Below are 22,854 nucleotides of genomic sequence, written 5' to 3' on the forward strand. Positions count from 1 at the left end.
TACATGAACAATATACTGCTGCTGCCAAATGCCACATTTAAATTCTTAGAACGTCACCACTGTCTAATTTCCATATTCCTCCTCTTTTTCAATCTTTTGCCATTAAGCTGTTACTGCTACTGAAATTTATCTCCTGTTTTTCCTGCATCCTCTAGATGGAAGTCATTCCTTTCAACATCACATCGATGACAAGGACCATTATGTTCTCCTACAAATAAACAGTTTAGGTCTTTATACCTTTTCACTCCTGTCATGATAAGCCCCGTGTTTTGTTTCCAAGTCATCGTTTATTTCTTAATCTGAATCAAGTCTGGAAGGTGCTCCCACCTCCAGGCAGTCCAGCTTTTGTGTTCCTCTTTAGGGCTCATGCAGCCCAAGCAGCAGGCAGTGGGTACACGAGAGGCAGCAGCTTAATTTTGACTCAAATACGGGAGAGCAGCAGAGTGCAAGCTTCAGATCTCTCTCCATTTCTCACTCGGTCTCCCTGTTTGAAAAGATATGTATGTAGTTAGTCCTAAATAACCTCCACATGGCTTGGAGCAGTATTTTCGTCATAAGAAAATAATGTATCTTAATAGCCTTATAACAGTAACAAACTTTCCAGGAAAGTTGACAAAAGTGGTTTTTATTTACAACCTGGATGTGCATCAAAAGAAGAGCCTTTAAAAGTTGAGGGTTTCTTTTTTCTCTGCCATGCATATTACATCCTCTGATACAGTTACCCTGTAAAAGCAATGCTAATCACTGGGATTAAAGCTATTTTGTCAGTTAGCAATGATGCAAAGAAATTAAATCACTTCTCTTGCTTTTAGAACATAGTAATCAATTCTCTAATTATTTCCAGCAGCCCCAGCACTACAGGGTTACAGAAGTGCATGTGTGAACACGTACCCTCTGTCCTCTTTGCAGAACACACATATGTGCATACACTGATGGCTGTTCTGCCAGCTATGAAGACCACAACTCATGACCTGCCACATAATGCAAGATGCTCTTTTCCAGTAATGAAAAAAGTCTTCCATCCAGTTGTATCAAGATATACTATTCTCTTTAAATACGTAAGATAAAGTAACCCCTAAGTGCTGAAGAGAAATAAAAGGCATGCAACATGGACCACGCAGAAAATCTCACTGAGTTCCTTCTTTCAGCAAGCACAAGCCAGTACACCACAAATCCACTTCTAGCATATGAAGAGAGAGTTTACAAAGGAAAAAAAAAAAAAAAAAAAAAAAAAAAAGAAAGAAACTGAAATTCTTAAATTTTACAAGACTAAGGAAATTACAGTCACCTCTGATAGCATTAACACACTATCAGGGATTTTATTTTTTTAGATACTCATTTAGTGTCCATGTAACCCTCTCGCATCATTTCTCTGCTCCTGGGTGGAGGTCACACAGTGAGTGGATAAATAAGTTGCGCTCCCAGCCACAGGCACCTGCCAGCTATTGTCTTACCTCCCCATTCTTCTGAGATCCTCTTTGGACCCCAGTACGGAGTCTCCTCTTACAGCCGCATTGTGCTCATTCATGCAGTCATTTTCTAAACCAGTCTGGCTGCTCTGGTCGAGCACAATTACATTTAAGCCTCTGTGACCAGGGCACTGCAGGATCTTTGCTTTGGTCTGCTCCCTGCTGCAGTGGGACATGGTGGGTGACCAATCGCTCCTGCTCGTTGCTCAGGCCCCAAAGTCCATCCACTCCACCACGGGTCCCTGACTTTGAGGGGTTTGTCAGGTTCTTGGGTTTTATAGAGCTGAAAGCTCACCAAGAGGCAAGCCGGGGTTAAGGTTATTTGTCCTGTGATAAATCTGCTCCTTATCCCACAATTATTGTAATGACTTTTTCTTTAAAACTAATAATAATAATAATAAGGGGGGAAGGGGAGGGGGGGGAGAGAGAGATTGGGCCATGCTGTGCCTTTAAGAGTCCTCTGCACGACTGCAAACACACAGGGCTGGTCTTGGCACCTGGGCTTGGTCTTCTGAATATCGCTATTCAGGGAGAGCCATTGTGCCTTGAATTTGTGTTTCACCTTAATCCAAAGGAGTTTTCAAGTTCAGACATGCCCTCTGGTTGTTCTTAACTTTGACTGCATAGGATGTTATACCGGCAGCTAAAAATTGGCAGAATCAGGCCCTTCACTATTGTCCTAAGTATGGTCTTGAACAGAATACGTCACTGTTGTTTCTTGGCTTGCCAACACAAACTGTGACCTTGCATCTGAAAACAGCAGGGAGACCAGGACGTGTGGGGACGGCAGAAGCCTGCTGTGCAGCTGGGGGCACAAACATCAGACGGGAGACGTGCAGGAGGTTTGGGTGAGGCTGAGGCTGCAGGGTGAGGGACAGGGAGCCCTGTTTGGTGCTGACAGAGGCTCCGGAGCAACAGCTGAGAAATTCTTTCCATATCTGCTGTTAATTAGTAACTGCTCATTTAAATCTGGGAAAGGCAAACACTGGCCTGCCTCTCCTGCAGTGTGGTGCCTCCAGATTAGCGACAGAGAGACCTGTTGCAACTCAGTGCTTACCTGCAGAGAGACTCCATTTTCTTCTCTTTAAGAAGTACACATGCTAAAGCACATTGTGTATTATATCACTGTTTTCACACCCTTCTGCAAATTAATAATAAAGAGAAAAAGTCTGCATTTGTGCTTTTCATAGCTTCAGACTTTAACTGGAAGGCATACATGCAAAAAAAAAAAAAAATCTGTTTTCTTTCCTTGTCACTCTGCTCCCATATTTTTTCCCCAATGATCTATAAGGGGGGGGGGGAAACATGTTGCCATCCCCAAGAGGCGCCATTAACAAATCTTTTCTTATCTTGCAGCCAAAGTAATGACATCTTATTGACAGCACAGCAGAGCAAACAATGTCTTATTGAAAGCTTCAGTGCTGGAGGATTTGGGCTGTCCTCAGGACTTGAGACAAAGTAATGAAAACAGGTTTTGCTACTAAATCAAAGACAATGACTGCTCTAGTTCTCCAGTGGCCTTTAGCGCTCCCAGACACACAGGAGGTGTGTATAGCTCACCGGGGTATCACCCACACTACAAATTCAATCAAGTACAGAGACCTTGCTGCGAGAAGGATGCCCAGAGTAGCAGGCAGTTAAAGGATAAGCTACAGCACACATGAGAGCAGCAATGAAACTTTTCCTCACAACTGCACATGATGTATGGTTTCCTACAACTTGTTTTAGTCTTAAACAAGTTTGTAAGTTATTTGCTAATTTTTGTACCTCATCAAATTAATTGGGGCAGCTACAGACATTTTTGAGGACTGAACTAAGATGGTGATTTGGGTTTTTGTTTTTCATGACTGTGAAAGATCTTATTAAAATTATTAATGTACCTTTGTTCTTTAGGTAGTGTCTCTTTCTTGCAAGCTCCTTTCAGCATCAGCATCCTGTGGGTAACAGGAGAATTTTGCAAACCAAGTATCAGAATTACATCCATTGTACACATGTGACTTTATCAAGCCTGTTTTGAAGATGTTGCAAAGCATGAACCCAGCAGAAAATTACCTAATTTTTCACCTATTCAGCTTGAATAGTGAATCAAACAGGCTTATTACAGAACCAACCAGCAACAGCATCAGTGCTGGTGCGAGGGAACGTGCAGCCAGAAGTTGGGGTCGGACCTTCCTGTTCAGGGGTAAAGCAGAGTCAGATCAGCTCAGCCTCCCTGAGCCTGGCACAGGATGAACTACAGCTCTCACAGCTACATTACTTCACAGAGAAGTAACCTGTTTTGCAAATGTTTTTTGTTTTTTGTTTTTTTTTTTTTTTTTTCTCTAGTGGGAAGAAGTTAATTCCTTTTGTTTATTTGTGTGTTTACAAAGCCAATGCATCACATTTGTACAACGCATATATAACAGACTGAGAAAGAATGTGAACATACATTAAGGAAGAGCTCAATTTATCAGTGTTAAATTTAAAAGATCTTAGATTAAATACAACTCTTACTGTTGAGCAAACAAAGATTAATATTAAATCCTGCCTTTGCAGGAGAGAAGGAGTGAGCAATATGTGATGTCTTAACTTGTGAGTATGCATCTTCAAAATGCAGAGCCAGAGTCAGAAGGAAAGTGGAAGGGGGCTGAATTCAAACCTCCTGAGGAAGCTCCAGGAAGACACTGGAGGGCTTGCTAAGGAGCTAGGCTCATTTTCAGAAATGGCTTTACACAGAAATGTTAACAGCACCGGTAAACAGCTGACTTGGGAAGACCACTTCCATTATCCAATACCCCACTTTGATTAAAGCTGAATTCTTAGGGTAAGAAAAAATTGCTAAATAGTGTTTCTCTTCCCCTGTTTGCTACTGTAGCTCCTACAGAGGTGTTAGAGGCTCTGCACAATGCACTCCTAGGAGATCATTCTTCTAATGAGCAACAGACAAGTTGTGGATCAGACAGATAGACCCAAAGAGACAAAATTCAACATGAGGTACAACAGGCTTTCCAACTTCCAACATCTTCATTCAGAAAGGGGATACAAGTGTGCCTCAGCTTTGAGGTGGATTGCTTTTTCCTCCATGGCAGTTCTTCATTGCCCCACTCTGGTGGCATCTCTCAAGCCTGACATCCTACAGCAGCAGCAAACTTTTAAGAATACTGCACCACCACATCAGTGGGATTGCAACTTGAAAGGTCATGGTATCATACAGATAAACTTTTTGATTGTCCATTATTGGAAGGATTTGAAAGTTGCAACCACATAGTCTGAAAAAGCATTTTGCAAGAATCTCCATCATTCAGCTGACAGACACCTTACATCCAGGTTACTTCATTACCTATCCCCAGTCACACTTTTAATACGTAAATGAAAACATTACATTTGGTCAGTTTGTAAAACGGTTCCAGGTAAGATAAATTCAATCAAATCTTTTCAACAATTCTAACTTCAGAATCCTAAAGTACATCCCATCTATTCTCTATTCCAAAGAGGAAAGGTTTCATGCTCTGCACAACCAAGCATGATGAGCCACCCCCCATATCCCTTTTGCTTCAATTAAACCACCAGACTTGTTTGCACTCTGTATTTCCAAAGTCTCTGGAAATATTTTGGTTGGTTGGTTGGTTTTGTTTTGTTCTGAAAGATCAGAAAATCCAACTTTGGTTTCTTTTCCTTTTTGGATTTTATTGACACAAAGGAACCAGGGCTGTTCCAGGTCAGGAAGGCACACCTTTATTCAGCCATGGTGAAAAAGGACATTGGAGTGGATTTTTATTTTCATGACATAAAAACTGCACTCAACCCTTCTAAATAAGGAAGATCACCACAACTATTAATGATTTGCATGTATATATAAAATATAAAAATGAAGTATCAATTATATTTGATTTTCAAAATGCTCATAAATAAAGAAACAGCTCAGGACAGCAGTGATCTGGAATATAGTCCTGGGCCTTGCCCTTCTCTACATGGCCTTGTCTCTAAGGTGACACTTAGATGAGTAGTCTAAGATACTTTTTTTTTCCTTTTTATTGTAACCTGTATGCTTCTGAATGTCTTAAAATAATGGCTAAGATGACTTCCAGGCTGAAGCTCATCACCGTGTAAGCAGGAGCCACACTGGCCCCTGAGCAAGCCCAGACGGCTGGGTCCCGAGCTTAGCGAGGGCAGGAGAGGCAAGCCACAGGGCCAAGTTTCACCTAAATCAGCATGATAATCACATTGCTTTGCAGAACATTGTCCTTAACAGAGGTTGCTCTTAGCCAGATCCTTAATAAAGGGGATAATAGCTCATGAGAACAACAGTCACAGGAGATATTTCTAGTCAGCTTTTGTTCTTGTACTTGGCCAGTTTGTGTGCTGCCTAAGGGTATAAATAGATAGACTATAGAGGGGATTAGCAGACTTTCTTTCCAGCAGGGCTCATATGCCAAAGAGATGACTCTATTAGCATTGTTTCCCCTGAAAGGTTTGTTTCACTCCGGCTTTCAGAAAGCAGCACAAAGTCACCAAACCCTTTCCTGAGGCCCCGTTTTCTCCTCCGAAGAAGAGCAAGGCTTGGTTCTCGCAGCAATCACAGACCTGAATAACAGGGAGTGTACCCTTCCATCTGAGCCAGCGCAACCAGGCTCTCCACGTCGTATTTGCATCTAGGACAAGGTTCCTGTGGGGTTTTGCTCACCTATGAGCGGCACATCAACACAGCAGAGTCACTTTTTAACGACAGCGTTTAACACTGCATATTTGCTGCTGAACGGGAAGTTAGTGATGACTCCAGCCTTTCACTTCCCTGAAAGACAGAGCATGTAAAACGTATCCCGTGTACTGTCCCCCCAACACCATGTGTTAGAGACCAGGAATATCACGGACTGAAAAGCTATGCTTCGTCTCCCCGTGTTTTAGAGGTCTGGAGCGTAGACATCAGTATCTGAAAAAGTTACCCTGGGATTCCTGTGTAATTAACAGAGACGAATGGGCACCTTTCAGGTGTGATCCATCTGATCCGTTTTGATTGACATCAGTATGTGGTGAATCACCTGGAGGTAAACAGGCACAGGCTCAGTTGTCTGTAGGTGACCATGCAAGGTTGTATTTCTGCTTCAGTTCTGTCAATCACACAAACAATTTAATTTACTGAGCGGCCAGTTTCTTCCTTTCTTCCTTTCTTCCTTTCTTCCTTTCTTCCTTTCCTTCCTTCCTTCTTTCCTTCTTTCTTTTTCCTTCTTTCCTTCTTTCCTTCTTTCATTTTCTTTCCTTCTTTCCTTTTTCCTTTTTCCTTTTCCTTCTTTTTTAACAAAGTCTCATCATACATGATAGTACTGGATAGAACCTGAAGTACTGTATTCAGTTTTGGGGCCCCCAGCACAAAAAGGATGTGTAAGTATTAGAACAAGTCCAGAGGAGGGCCACAAAGATTATCAAGGAGATGGAGCACCTCTCCTGCAAAGACAAGCTAAGGGAGTTGGATTTGTTCAGCCTGGAGAAGAGAAAGCTTTAGGGAGAACCTATAGCAGCCTTCCAATACCTAAAGGGAGCCTACAGGAAAGGTGGGACTCTCTCAGGGAGTGTAGGGATAAGACAAGCAGTAATGGCTTCAAATTAAAAGAGGGTAGATTTAGATTAGATATTTGGAAGAAATTATTCACTATGAAGGTGGTGAGGCACTGGCACAGGTTGCCCAGAAGCTGTGGATGCCCCATCCCTGGAAGTGTTGAAGGCCAAATTGGATGGGGCCTTGGGCAACCTGGTCTGGTGGGAAGTGTCCCTGCCCATGGCAGGAGGATTGGAATTAGATTATTCTTAAACTCTATCCTTCTCATGGCTGGAGCTCACACAAACACAATATCACCAAAACAGCTGAGAGGTACAGTAGAAAGTGACGTGACTTCCCGATGGAGCCAACAGCTGGAAAAAGATAATGTGGCCACGTCTGTCCCAGGAGAAGCATCAGGATCTCACTCTGCACTAGGCACTTCATAGGGTCCTCCAAAATGTCCACATGTGTTTTTTAATATATTTAAACACCTCTTTGGACCAGCTCTAGATGGCTAGCCTGCCAAAAGACTAAGCTCTTTCAGTGCATGGCCAACAGCATTTCCATAGCAGTGTCACATTGACCAATTTGAAAAATCAATCATTTTGATTTTGTCCATCCATGCAGTGTGCAAAGTCTCTGGCATGCCATAATCAGCTCTGTGATCCAGTCCAATATGTGCGGTGCTAAATTTAAGGAACTAGAAACAACAATCTGAATTCCAGTGTAATCATTCATCCTGGGTGCATAATGCAATGCCAGGATGAAGGCTGAGAGCCAACTAAACAACTAAGTGTGAATTACTATACCATAACTCAAAGGCAGTGGTGTATTTTATTAATCATTTATAGAGCTGCATATTATTAATATATGCAGAAACAGCTGTCTCTCTCTCTGGTGGATTTTGCTTTTGTGAGCAACTTGGGGGAGACCAAGGAGATTAAGAAGCAAAAGCCCAGCAGAGCCTTCCTGAACAAGGAGGAGATCTGCAGAAGTAGGTCACGAAACCTCTCAATACGTAGATGGGTCCTTTCCTCATTAATCTATTTTTAAACACTCAAGACCAGATCCTTAGCTGGTATGAAGTAGTTTGGTCCCATCGACTTGTATGCAGCCAACCACACACTGACACCCCTTGAAAATCTGCCCCGTGCTTATTGAAGTGTAAAGAAACACCCCAGTACATACCAATTACAAATCCAGAAGATATTTTGAGTGTGCAGTAACACAAAGCAGGACACACAACGTACAGCAATAACAGTAAAAACTTGAATATTCTTCATGACAGGGGGCCAAAGTGCTGCTGTATGAGTGCTGTACTGCTGCATGATAAATACATTACAGACATAAAGCTGTCTATGTATTTGTAAAACAGATATTACCTTCTTAATCCTTGTGCTTTGCTTACTGACACATTAGAGCTGCCCTCTAGGACTTCTTCCACTTGAGGACTGAATCTCCAAACTACCCTGGAAGACTAAAAAGCATTCTTGGTTTTACAGAAATCAGTTCCTCTTATTTAAGCACTTAAACACATTTAATTTTATGGAAGGTATTTCCCATAATCTTTTTTTCCTTTCCAGTCTATGTACAGGCCTGCTATCTGCAGCACTTTCCAATACAGCAAGAACACTTTGTTTAATCTGCTAACATTCGCACATCAATTCCTCCATGAAAATACAACTTTCAGGAATTAACAATCAATCTCTTAGCTACCTTTAAAAATAAAGTAAGAGTAAATAAATAAATAAATAAATATTAGGGCTGGATGGGAAATATTTTGCCTCCCCAGAGAGTTTTTAAGAGTCCAAATGTTTAATATTCTACAATCAGGCAAACACAAGACCATGGGAATGTTCCCATGAACAGATTTAAAAGCCTGGAAAAAGCTGAAAGAAAGCATTTTCACCTGGGACTCAGGGAAAGCAGAGTGAGGTCCCAATGCCAATGCACAACTATTTCAAATGACAGTATAGAATGATTTCATTAGAAGAAATTCAGAGTCCTTCCCAGCTAACATCCAGTATTTGGGTGCACTCCTGACAAGTTTGATGACAGGAATGTCTGGTTTGAGTCAAGATCTTCATCACCTCAAGATGGGTAGCGGATGTTCACCCACTACAGGAGGACAAGGAGGGGATGTTCCTCCCTGCTCCTCTTTTCCTCACTCTTCTTCATCTTTCCTCCCAGCTTGGACCAGAAATTCTGTACTCTAGTGAAGAATCTCTCTGAAAGGATTTGTGTGAGGAAATACATATATATATATATATTTACATGAACAGATTCAATTTAAATTACTCAGTTTATGACAAATAAGAATGAAAAGAATCCAAATAGGTAAGACAATCTCTCCCATGGAAATGTATGAACAAATACATGCACGTGTCCATATTGCTCAATGGATTTTCACATTAACATAATTCTAGAAAACCCTAATACTGAAATACTGCTGCTAAAGTATGTCTAAGTCACACACAGCAGGTAACACCAAAATCCTGACTTTTAATAGCTTTGCCATGCAATTTGACTGAAAGAAAATAGTAAAATAGTAAAAATACAGATGTTATGTAAGCCTTTCCCATTAGTGACATTATTCTTTAAGGCTGGCTTTGGGTGCTCTGTATCTGTCAGGGATGTGTCTTTTTTTTTTTTCTGGGAGGTTTGAGGAAAACCTGATCCGTGCTTTATACTTTTTTTTTTTGTAACTTATAAAAGGGTGGAAAAAGATACATCACTTTTGTACCAAGCAGTAAAAAAGCTACATAGATACTAGGTGTTTTTTGAGATTCATGCTTTTAAACATAACTGTTTAGAAAGACTTGTAGTTAAAACAACTGAGTATGTTTGGCTCTAGATCCAAACAAAAACAAAAACAAAAACAAATGTGATTGAACAAATTTTCAAGATTGTAAATTTTAAATAAATAAATAAAATCACAATGCAAAAATAATCTTGTCTTAAAAAGCAAACAGCTCAGGTACTTACTTCAGATGTTTACTTTGCTTACAAGGTATGCGATATGAGGTGAAGCACTATCTCACATTGCTTTGGATTTATTCTCAACGCTCCTTTCCTCATTGTAAAACCAGACTGGTTTTAATTGCTCTAACACAAGTGCTCGCAGTGCCTTCACAAGCCCCAGGGAGAAGTGTGCTCCTGCTGCAGGGAAAAGCTCCAAGCTGCCACTCCCAGCACAGTGGGAACCCTCCAGAGCTGCAGCGCCCACACCGCGCTGCCTCCGAAGGCATCTTCCAGTCCTGGAGGGACACCATTGCAGGCTGATTTTCTAACCCCATGCTGTGCAGCTACCACAACCATCTCTTTGGGAAGTTTTTAAATCATCCTGGGTACTAAGAATCTCCAGCTGACTGGGAATTTTTCAACAACCTGTATTTTTCTTTGGAAAAAACATCGGTTCGTCAAAAGGGGAACTTTGAGAAGAGCTCTGTTGAAAGCAGAATGGGAAAAATGGAAAAACAAATAAAAACAACAACGACAAAAACACCACCTTCTTTTCTCTCGAAAAGATGGAATTTCTGCCAAAGTCCAGGGAGACTGAGAGCCCTGGACCCTGGGAGCAGCACCCTCACCTGCAATAACCTTCGTCTCCACAGCTGTGCAGCTCATCTAACAGACTCAGCCTGGGGTAGTGCTCCCCTATTGCACAGAATCCAAATGAGGTCTTTTTTCCCTACAGCCAGAGAAGAAGGCAATGCTGCTACAATGGCCTGCCGCACCACTGGTCTCAGGGCTGCTGTTTCCCCAGATATGCATGGATTCTGCTGGTGAAAGAGCCCTGCAATGCTGCGAGATTTGTCCTTGTTCCACAGTTTCTCTTGTATTGATATATCGGAAGTAACTATCCTGGGGAAAACTGGCTGTTTCCAAGAGCTCGTTTTCAGTAATAGGTTTTGAAGACATTTTGGAGCTACAAAATCATACCATCGCAGCTGTTCTCATAAAACTGACGCCAACAGCCTGCAAACTCTCTCTGCAAAGGCCATTTGGGAATACGAGGAGGTTGCAACCACCACAAGGGACCCTTGCAGAGCAGCAGCAGGGCTGGGGTTGCCTCTCCCTGCAAAGACAGCCCAGAGCTGCCAGCCCGTCTCCAGCCCCACCACCACACCTGGCCTGAGGTCTTCAGTGAGCTTTGAAGTGGCCCCAATGCCTCACCAAGCCTCTGCTAGGATTTCAAACACTTTCAAAAAAAAGATGTAGGATAAAGGATGGACAACACTGCTTTATGTCCAGGGCCGGTAAAAAGGGGTGGATGACTGTCTAATTCTATGTCCTTGGGACTAACCCCACCTACCAGGACACATTTTTGAGGTTCAGCTGAGAAAAAGTCTCCTACGGCATCCACAATACCACTGGTACGCAGCACATGGCACATGTGCATCACACCTGTGTAGCAATGAATGAGAAGATTTTAAAGAGACTTTTCTAAGCTTCATGACTCACCCAGAGTCAGGCGCTTTTGTCTTCCTTACAAACTGAAAATTGGGAGTTGATAAAAGGCTTGCCTTTTTCCTCACACTTTTCTGATCTATTTCTTTGGGAATGTCTCTCTTAGACTAGCAAATGGTAATTTAATGGGCTGTTTCCTCCAATATCCAGCTTGTGCTGGTTAAATGCAATACAATTTACCTGTCTGATGGATCAGGAGAGCAATTGCTCCAGGCATGAAGTGAAGCCCATAAGTCCCATACCTCTGCTTTTCCCTTAAAGGTGCAATATAGAGTTTCGCTGCATTTTCAAAGGGCGGGGTGAATGGGAATAAGGCAACAACAGAATTGCTTTGCTATGTTTTGCTTTTCTGTATTAATTTCTTTACCTGTTGCACTCCTGCTTTTTGGTGTTTTGTTTTTGCTGGTGCTATGGGGAAGTTAGCATGCACGCACACACGCACACTTCTCCCATTTCCTTGTCCCTGCAGCTTCGGTGAAAGCCAGCCTTAATAAAGTTCAGGACTGCCTGTACGTCAGAGGCAAACCAGCTGGCAGCCACCAGTGCCTGCCCGAACGACACAGCTCTGGCAGCAGCGGCACGGATCCTGCTGGCACCTGCATAGGGCAGCGAGGAAAGCTGCGGGCAGCGGAGGCCCCAAACCTGGGAGAAGGCAGTGCTGGAGCTGCACGGACAGGTGCTCACCGAGGCAATAGCAAAGTTATTGAAGCAACACGGTCCTGCCCCCTGGGATGCTCGCAGCTGTGATGTAATCTAATGCAGGGTCCATTTCTGAATTGCGCTGAAAACGGGCTGCAAAATAATGCTGTTAGCAAGCATGTTGAAGGGAAACAGTTATTAGCAGCGTCTTTCAGCTGAGTGCTAAACTGTACAGAAGGCAATAAGGAGGAGAACGTTTCACAGATGAGACAGCACAAGTTACGTTATAAATTTCAATACCAGGCTACACAAGTTACATTTAATTATTTTGCCTATATTTTAACTTATCAGCTCTTCCCTCTGCCTTTAAACAGGACTTTCTCCCATGCAAAATCATTAATGCCCTATTAACATGAAAAAGCAAACCACTCTGAATGTTAATAAAATAAAAATGCATACGGTTACACTAGTCTTTCTTTCTTTTGTTTGGGCCAGACACATTTCTAGAGGTTGGCTGGTATCACAGGAGGGTAGCATAGCTGTCCCTCTGCAGTTTCAGCAATGCAGGGCCGTTTTCTAATGGCATTATAAATCTAATTTGCCAGATACCTTTATAGATTAACCATTGAATCCATATGCTGAAGAGCAGTTTAGGAGTATTTCAGCTGGGGAAATCTCACAAGATACAAAAAGGATTATGCTGTGGGTTCTGTCTTTTTCTTATTGAAGCCCACTCAAGACAATTTTGCTCAGTCTGAAAGCAGGTTACTTTTTTTTTTCTGGAAAATAAAAGCATGGAAGTCATCAGCTCAATAGATGTAAGCCGGATGTTAGGATCGAAAAATTAAAGGGAACATAAAGTAAATAAATTTCTAAATATAATACATATTTTTAATATTTTTAGTATTATATAGAAATAAGCAAACACTAAATTTCAGTAGTTCACTTGGAAAAATCTTACAGCTCTTACACGACACTATTACTTTTGCATTTGACTTTAAAAATGATCTTTCACTTCCGCATGTACACTGAAATTGAAAAAGCTGGCAACCTGATATTTGGGGTCTAAATAAGCATTCCTACACTCATTCACCACAGAGCTCACTCTACGTGCTTTAGGTTACACAGACCTGCTATTTTTGTCTGGAAGTTAGAAAGCTGATTCCTTTACACAGTCTGCTATTCTACTATTATTTTTGTCCGCTTATGTACTCGATTTTCCCATAAGCATCCCGAAATGCACCCAACCCCCCAGCAGCTGAGATATATATGACTGTCTAAATTCCTTAGATGAACTCAACTGAGTCAGGTTAGCACATGCAAAGGCCTCTGAGAAGACAAAGAGGAGCAGTCACAGAGGGCTATCAGATAAAACCATCCCAACACCTACTTTGCAGCGGGTATCTCTCGCCCCAGATCTCCTCTAACAGCTGTACAAACCCTTTCAAGTGAAACAACGACGTTAATTGGGTGAGAAAAATGGGAAGAAAAGTAGAATGAAAATAACACAGCAACAAGTATAGCAAAGGGAATTTAAGAACAAGTGAAAGGAATCGTGTTTGCGGAGCGCGTCCCATCCAGCTCCAGCTGCTTCCCTTTGAACTTGGGGGTGCCCCAGTTTTTGCGGGGCCTCTGCCATAGCTGGATTCAGGAGGAAGCAGCCAGGGAATGGCTGCAGCTGAGCCTTTTGATATGAAAAGTAACGACTCTCTGCAGGAGGAAAAAAGGGAGTCCCTCACACACCTACAGTCTGTTCTATTTTGGGGGAGGTTGTTGATGTCTTGTTTGAAGTGATAAGCATCGTAAAGCTCTGTGGCTAGGGCTCCAAGCTACACACTTAAGCTAAAAATAATTTTTAAAAGCTAATCAGGGAAGGCTGTATAACACCAGCTAGGCAGTGCGGAAGCTAGTCCGGTAGTTTTTTCTTCCTGTCAGTGCTTACAAGTTTAAGTTTGCTTTGAAAACTAAATGGTACTTCAAAACACGGGAGATTTAAGAATAAAATTCCCATTAGCAGCTGTTAGCAGGAATTATCAGGGCAAATCCCTTCATATTAAGGCAAGAACAAACTTCTGAAATTCAAAGACTCCAAGGAAGAAAGAGGAGTTAAAAAGAAAAGCCCCACAGATGCACACCCCCCCCCAGCATAATTGCCCATCTCCAGGGCTCAGCCTCTGCCAGTGGGTCCTGATGCCCAGCACCTGCCTCGGGCCCTTCTCGTGTCCCAAATGTCCCCGTATCTCCCTGCATCCTTGTGGGGGATTTCTGGGCACCAAGAGCAGCATTTTTGCCACTTTATGAGCTTTTCCAGGCTGCAGATCCCCAAGCACTGTGAGCAAACTGCTAAGCGGAAGGCGAGGACATGGCACTCTCCTTCCCTCCTGCTGCTGAAGCTGTGCAGCAAAAAATGAAAAATTCATAGAATGGAGTACACTGACATGAAATTGAATTTATTGAAAAAGTACGGCACTGCAATCTACCAGTCAGGTAACTTGTTTCAGTGAGTCCTCCGGGAGTGCTCGGATGGTTGTTTCCTATGAAACACAGGGGCAGGAGGTGACATGCTTTTAGGATGCAGTCTCATGGTATCTCATCTCCACCCACAGAGTTATCAAATACCGACTGAACCACGGTCATACATTATACAGGTGTGTCTCTAGTCTCTGCAAATTTGTGATAACACGTGTTCGCTCTGACCCACTTTCACCACCTCACAAGATGTTGTTTTTCACACTGACCACTGGGTTGAACACACGCTGGGCTGATTGTCATGGCTCAGATGATACACAATAAGGGCTCAACTCATGCAGCTGACTTCCTGGTGTGTCTGAAGCCTGGATACCCAACTCTGGCCTTCCCCAGGGGGACACTTTAGCCCTTTCTCCTTGTGCTTTCCTTTCCTGCCCACGGTACCACCTGTCCCACAGGAGCAGCAAGGCAGGTCCCATGTGGTGCGCAGCCTCCAGCATGTTGCTGCACACACTCCTGGTAAGTGAGAAGCAATGAAGGGAAGTGAACACTTCAGAAATGAGAGGAGAGGAGAGGAGAGGAGAGGAGAGGAGAGGAGAGGAGAGGAGAGGAGAGGAGAGGAGAGGAGAGGAGAGGAGAGGAGAGGAGAGGAGAGGAGAGGAGAGGAGAGGAGAGGAGAGGAGAGGAGAGGAGAGGAGAGGAGAGGAGAGGAGAGGAGAGGAGAGGAGAGGAGAGGAGAGGAGAGGAGAGGAGAGGAGAGGAGAGGAGAGGAGAGGAGAGGAGAGGAGAGGAGAGGAGAGGAGAGGAGAGGAGAGGAGAGGAGAGGATTGTTTGTTTGTTTGTTTTGTTTGTTTTTTGTTGTTGTTTTGTTTTGTTTTTGTCTGTATCATAGAATCATCTAGGTTGGAAAAGACCTTCAATATCATCATGTTAGGGTTTTGACTGCACATCAGTTCAACAGAGCCCAGGGAAAGTACCACTGCATCCCATCCTGTCCATCCCAAACCATTAGACATAGTAAGATCCCCTGCTTTAACATCTCCCTTTCCTCTAGCTTGGAATATGTGACTCTCCACTTGCTGTGACTATCCCTGTCTTCACAGGTAAGAAATGTCGGCAACAGCTGCTCCTGCCCTACCTTTCCATTAATCCTGCTTTCCAGTTTCTGTACCCCAACAAGTAAAGAGACGCAATGTAGAGAGCTCAACTGTGCAGCCAGACAGAGGAGAGAGGCAGGTAGGTAGTGGGGCCTTAATTTGATTGCCATGGACCTCCAAAGGTCCTTTAGCAGATCACGAGGGGTGTGTGGATGAGTCCTTCTAGACTATTTATTATTTTGTCTCCTTCTCTATGTCTCATTTTTATTTGTCTCATTCCTAAGGGAAACAACTCCAACCTTATCAATCTCCCTTGATATGAGAGCTTTCCTCTGCTCCAGTCATGTTTGTCACCCTTCCCTGAACCCTTTTTAATTCTCTTGTTATTACTTTGAACAAAGATGGATGGAACAGCAGAAGCAGTTCTCCAGCCGCACAACTTACGAACTGCAGAAAAACAGGTCAAGGCTAGGCTGAACTCTGGAGCAGCTCTAGCGAGGTCAGCAGAGTCACCTCAGGAATGAATGTACTCCTCTTCAGTTCGGTTTCTAGCCAAGTTCAGTTTCCTTAGTATTGCTCAGGCTGTGAAAAACAAGAGTTACTGACAACAGGTTGTCCATACTGCATGCTGCTGAAGTTTTGTCAAATACATTTTATCTGGAAATGTGGATATTGGATATGCACGAGCTGGACTGAGCATTTTAGCAAAATCACGTCTAAACCTCTCCATACAGAATTGCAATGCCTGACCAGAGGAATGATATGGCCATCTCAGGCTCCTGCTCAGATCAAAAAAGAAGGGACAAGTAATCTACTACAAATTAATTAGGGACATGCCTTTTATTCCCATGGCTTGTGTCACACAGTGTTGTCTAAAACAGTTTAGATCTTCTCATTCTCCATACAAAGACATTTCCTTGCTTTTACTTTTACTAAATCCTTCATTTTGATGCATTAATCAATACCATAAATTAATAATGCACTACTCAGGATGTGCTGCTTTTCACTTCCATTTAATATTGTCTTGCTTTGGCATTATGTGGAAGAATAAATAAGAGACCTTGATTTTCTGTAACATTTATTATTTTGTGCCTCTTCCACTCCATATAGACTCTATTCATACATTTACTTTTTCATATGCTTTCTGAATCAAGCAGCTGTGGTCCCTCCATCTCTAACAGAAGTATTTCCAGGCTTTTAGCTGACGTACCTTGGCGTGGCAAGACTCTGCTTTGTCCAGCTACTGAGTAACATAAAGGAACCCCAGTGCAATACAGCCAACCTCCCATTAAGTATAACAATGAGTCATCTTTGTGTAAGTTCTTGGGCCTTAGTGACTTTCAACCAGAGAGACAAATGTAGAGCAGTATCTTTGGTGGTGTCATCCTTCCTACCACCCCATAGTCCTTGCTGTGCTCAATCCGAACCCAGAGCAGCTGACAGTGGCTGTTCCCACTTCTTCTCAGCTCCAGGGACCCCTTTCATCCATCAGTCTAAGGGCACTGTGCAAAAAGAGTAGGATGGAGCCACAATCAGGTGAAGTGAACTGAGACAGGCTACGTAGCAGGGCATGTTGGAATAACTCATCGCTGGTCTATCTCACAGCTATACTTTCATACCCTGGGCCTGCAAGGTCTTCCCTCAGGCAGATGTTTTCAACATGGCAGTGACTATAATTGCATTTGTGTTAGGGTTACATGGTGCAACGCAGTGATTTGCATTCTGAAGACACCTGCAGAGTCAACATTAATAGCGAAGTAACCAGCAAAAGGCAAAGCAGATAGCTGGTGATATGTGTGTTAGTGCTGAGCTCAGAGAGGTTTCTGATGTCTTGAATTTCTTCATCAAAAGCCAAGCCAAAAGGCTGAGAGTTGTCCAGTTTCATGGAACAGGTCCAGATTTTAGGAACCCCTGCAGACATCCTGCTCCCCAGCCACAGTCACAGCCTTGGCTCCCTCTACCTGCATTGTTCCTGCTGGAGCAGCCTCATCTTCCCCACCACTGAGCTGGGCTGGGCTGGGCTCAGGGCCACTGCTTTGAGTTCTGCCTTCCTTCTCCAGTGAGGCAGAGAGCAAAAGGCTGTGCAGACACAACCTGCCTGTCCCCAGCTGGACTGGGCTGAATAAGAGCATGCCACAGATCTCTGCAAGGCTTGCAGTCATGTCCAGTGAAAAGGATATTCGTGAATTCTCACTTTAAATCCCATTCCATTTCAATAATGCTGTCCCCTTGAGATTTTTTTTCAGTACCTGCAAACCTGCCAGGTTTTTTAACGTACAAATAGAAGCATTTAGTAAGAAAACAGGGACATGGTTTTAACTCTATCGAAATACATCTGATAGAAAGAGCTTTTAGGAGAAAAAGAATTGAAAAGATTCACTGCTTTTAAAGAATGGTTAAAACCTATCTTTCATTACAGCAAGACCTAGGAGGAATGGCTTTGATCTCTCAATATTATCCGAGCAAAGCCAGTTAATACCTGCTTCTAGAGTAGCAGCATTTGCTTTTGTACAGAATTCTTTAAATGACTTCCAGGGCCATTAGAGTCAATTGTAAAACACCACTGCGTTTACCTAACCAGAATTTCCCCAGCAGATCAGGCCACAAAAGGCTTTAGATGTTGCAACACTGAGTGTTGCAATTCTGAACTTTTAGCACTTGTAGCCAGCTCCATCCCACTAACTTTGAGAACCTGAGCCAGGAATGTAATCTTGCTATGCTCCTCTGAAGTCAGTGGAGAACTCCCGAGAACAGTTTCTGGCTGACTGTTACACAGGATGAACCCAAGATCTTGGCGCCTGCTGAAATACCCAGCCCTGGGTATGTATCTGGGCTCCCATTGAATACCTGGAGACACCCACATGCCTCTGGATGGGATGTAGGTAAGCCATCAGAAGGAATGAGGAACCCTCTCACCTAGCTGGCACTGAGGGGCTGAGGATAAAAGCCTCTTCCCAGCCCCAGGAGGCTGCTGATGGTACCTTCTTGCTTTCCTTCCTTCCCAGGAGCCACAAGGACACCCATCTGGGTCTGTGGGAGCCTGGCCTCCACTCTCTTCCCCTCTCAAGGCAATTTTAACTTAAATCTTATTGTGGCCAACAGACTAAAGCTGGGTGATGCTCTCAACGTTTCTCCAGATAATTTGTTACTACTTTCAGCTCTCTACCATATGAATCCTATGGGAAAGTCCAGTGACTGCAAATAAAGAGAATAGCTTGGATTCATTTAAAAAACTAAGGTTTTGTGAAAGACTGGGTAGAAGCTAGACAAAATAATATGAGGACCAGCATTCAAGGGAAAGGAAAATGACGTATTTTAAACAAGGAAACAGCCCAAGGAAAATGAAACATCAACATAAAACATTGAATTTTTAAAAATGGTCAGGGAAAAAAAATAAAAAGGGGAAAAGAAAAACAATACAAGAACTCAGAAAACAGAAAAATTGTAGAAAAGGAGAACCATCGAGGCCAGCAACTAACAAAAGAAGCTTCTGAAAAGCATTTTCATGTATTTGTGTGCTGGAAATGAACAGTATTCTGTTCATTTACATGTAGTGTGTTTTTTTCTGTTTGCGGAGCAATATAAAATGCTCTTGCACAATGGATTATTTATTTTGTAAAGCTCTCATAGAAACTCCACACACACATTTAACACATATATAAACATTTTTCATAACAGGATAACTTATTCCTTAACTTCATAGTGAGAATGATCTGGCTTTCAATAATGCAGAGGAGAATCAGATTCAGGTTAATGAGAACATTTGTCTGATTAACCTTCTCCATAGGCAATGACTTGTAATGGTCCATCAGTCATCCATGCTTAAGTAGTGTTGCCAAATAAATTTAATCCATGCCCAAAAATGTATTTACAGAAATAACCATGGGCCACTAAATAAAATCTGGTATCACATGTTAGTGAACATCAGGAAAACCTTGCTTACAGCTTTCAAGCACTTAAAGATGTGTTCTGCAGGACCAAATTATTAGAGTTTACAGACATACTGGTATTAAATACCCAAGTGCAAACTGAATCATGTGAGGGAAAAGGGTCACAGGCAATTAAAAAATCCCTTAAGATTTTAACTTGTTAATGGAAGCAATTTTGATGGTAGTGGCTGAAAGATAATAGTCCTTAGCTATAGCAGATGACATTCCTGTACGTAAAATTACTTGTTGGTCTTAATCTAGCTAGTAACAGCAAGGAGGTAGTTGTATTATTAAACACTGTTGTGCTCATGGAATAAGGGCTGAAATCTGAGAAACCAAAATGAAGAGGTAAAATGGACTTCATTCCCTCTGTTAATGCCACGGCTAAACTGTCCCTACAGAACAAAGTGGGGAAATTCCCCTTTCACTGCCTTTCCAGTACCTGTTACAGAGATAAATACAAATGTCCTTTTTCTGAAGCTACCAAGTAAATACCTGAAATGCCATTAGCTCTTCTTTAAAAAACAAGACCAAAACTAAAAGCACAATGTGCAGGTGTAACCCAGATGCTGGTCTGCAGTCTGTCAGGTACTCAAAGGTCATTCTGGGAGAAGACGTGAAACCACTTGGGGTTTTCAGTGCTGTGATTGAGGGCATAAATCAGGCATCAGCTGCCTGAAGTTAAGAACCACTCCTGTGGGTGGGTTACTACATAATATTTTTCACAGGTTTTGTTGAACCTTTCCTTGAAACATATGATGTACCAGCCACTGTGCATGAAATGGTAATGGACTCATTAGTCTAGTGGTCTGTTAAAATATCACAATTCTTTTGTTCCTGTGGTACTTAATAGAGCAAGGACAACAAATCATCACCAATAATTCACTTGATAACTGTTGATTTTTCTCTTTATGAACTGTCATAGGCAGAGATCTAAACTTTCAAAAATGGCTATTATTCCAAAGTAGCTGTGATTGCCTCTATAAAAACCTCCCAGAGATAAGAGCATTCATGAAGATTAAAAAATAATAATAATAATAATAATAATAATTGAGAGTGTACACTGAATTAGTAGGCTATATGTTATTTCAGGCTTCAGACAGGCTCATATCTGCCAATAAATATCAAAGTACAAATTGAAAACATTGAATATTACAAATGAATATATAATGAAAAACTAACTTTTGAAGCAAAGAACATAAATTATGCCTTTTGTGCACACTTGTCACACAAAGTTGCAAAGATCAAATGCTTAAAAAAACAGATGTAGGATGTGTTGAATTTCAAATGTGAGTAATTCAACCCTGAGAGCTTTTTTTGGCCAAATTCTGTCTTTTTCACATACCAAATGGATGGACAAACCCTGTCTCTCACCCCACAGCACTCTGCCCACTAGGGGCAGATTTCAGCTTTTGGGGTTAGCAGTGCACCCACCTCACCCATACCCCCCAAGTCCCACCAGTGGTACTTGAGGGAAGCATCTGGACAGAAACTTGATTCTTCAGCAGCACTTTCTTAATTATGTTTTTCTAATTATGTTATTGACCTTCCTCTGAGGAAGTTCCTCTCTTGAGAGAACAGTATTAACTCAATTAATTTAAAAATGGAAGGTGGTTTTCTTTTTTCTTTTTTTTCTTCAACAGAGCAGAGAACAGTCTAAAAATGACATAGAAAGCAAGACTCCCAGAGCACAAATACCTGTACTACTGCCTATATTCAACCATTTCAGACTCATGGAAATTATTCTCTTTCTGTGTGCTGAACCTGGGTCATCGGTTCACTTACTCTAATCCACTGTGAACAGAATATTGTTCTTTTATGACACAAAAAGAAAGATAAATATTTGATCGATATAAACAACATACAGGATAAATCACTGGGAGACCTGCAGAGAGTAAGTTCTGGTAAGAAAAAAGTAAAACCATGAGGAGACAGGTCAGAAAAACGTTTTGAGAGGCAGCTGGCTGAAGGAATCAAAAGAAGTCGTCAAACCTTTCCCAAAGCCGCTGGAAGCCAGCCGCCTGCCGGCTGATCGATAAGGCCCGTGGGGCTTTCAAAAAGAGAAAAGCTAAGTGGACTCTAACCACTAAAGAGCATCTCGGGGAGATTCCCATAGCGTGGGTTTCCTAGTGAGAAAAAAAAAATAAAAAATAGGAGTGACTCAAATTTAGTAGAGGAAGATTTAGGACAAACCAATAGAATAAGTAGTAATGAATCAGCAGGAGCATACTGTATTTCCCCAGGGTTGTAAAAGACCTGCTAACTGCAGTGCACAACCTACCACTTACCAGGGAATAAAAGGAGGCAAAAGTGATCCCTGCTCTGGAGAGGAAAATCAGAAAAGGTCCAGAAATCTACAGACCTGTAACTGCGACTTGGGAACACTAGCCTGGGAAATGTATGATGAACTAAAAGATAGTAATTAATTAATTAATTAATTAATAATAATAATATAGGACCAAAGAAAAAAAATACTATGGCTTCTGTGGGGAGAAAATCTTACCTCATAAATCCATTGAGCTCCTCTGAAGGAGTCAATGAGAGCACAGGTTGTGGTGGTGCGGGTGATACAGCATACTTGTGCTTCCAAAAAGGTTTTGACAAGGTCCATCCCAAGAGGATGAATAAATAAAGATCTCATAGTGAGTCAAAAAGAAAGGGTAGGAATAAAGGGTCATAAAAAGAGAAAATAAAGGGAGATTTCCAGGGGAGTCCCACCAGCATCTACGAAGCTGTGTGCTCCATTTACCAATAAATCACCTGAGAAAAGTGAATAGCAGCATAGCAGAGTTTGCTGATGATACAAAATAGTTTAGGGCAATATAAACTAAAGCTGACTGCCGAGTGTCACAGCAACAGCTTGCAATATAACACACAGGATTGATCTTATCTAACCGTGGACATCTACAACACAGCTGTTAGAGAAACTGAGAATCACCTGAGGCTCCTTTCATACTCAGTGGAGAGAAACGGGCACTTTTAAGGCTTGACTCCTCTGATCTGTTGTATATATATATCTATAAGAATTTGAGGAATCACAACCCTAGAAATGTCTCTGTCTCTCACTGACTATAAAGAGAGCACGCATTTACTGGCTCAGATGTTATTCATCTACATTTAGCCTGATGAACCCACTCTGAATATGCAGGCAGTAAAATAGCAGGCAAAATTCAATGTCAATAAATATAAAGCAATGAACATGGAGGGAAACAACCTTAACTAGACATATATAATTTAATGGATTTTAAATTGGCTATTACCGTTTA

At 42.1% G+C, this 22,854-nt stretch overlaps 1 protein-coding gene and 1 long non-coding RNA gene across 6 annotated transcripts in view; one reads left to right on the forward strand and one right to left on the reverse strand.

The window, feature by feature from the left end:
* Window positions 1-2,849, forward strand: part of ANO6 (anoctamin 6) — a 75,242-nt gene extending 72,393 nt beyond the window's left edge. Inside the window, exon 20 of one of the 2 annotated variants that reach the window (XM_072034131.1) lies at window positions 2,826-2,849. In XM_072034131.1, the coding sequence (XP_071890232.1) occupies window positions 2,826-2,834 (9 nt within the window). In that variant the 3' untranslated portion in view covers window positions 2,835-2,849. Of the gene's footprint in view, window positions 1-909; window positions 1,242-2,825 lie in introns of those variants that run through there. The other variant, XM_072034130.1, reaches the window with a different exon arrangement.
* LOC113843579 (uncharacterized) overlaps window positions 1-22,854 on the reverse strand; it is an 82,710-nt gene that overhangs the window by 2,321 nt on the left and 57,535 nt on the right. For 3 of the 4 annotated variants that reach the window (XR_011807233.1, XR_011807229.1, XR_011807225.1), the window contains one exon: window positions 238-484. This is a non-coding gene — a long non-coding RNA (uncharacterized lncRNA). Of the gene's footprint in view, window positions 1-237; window positions 485-1,454; window positions 1,747-22,854 lie in introns of those variants that run through there. The other variant, XR_005260001.2, reaches the window with a different exon arrangement.

Source organism: Anas platyrhynchos, chromosome 1 (genome assembly GCF_047663525.1).
Source record: "Anas platyrhynchos isolate ZD024472 breed Pekin duck chromosome 1, IASCAAS_PekinDuck_T2T, whole genome shotgun sequence".
Lineage (NCBI taxonomy): Eukaryota > Metazoa > Chordata > Aves > Anseriformes > Anatidae > Anas > Anas platyrhynchos.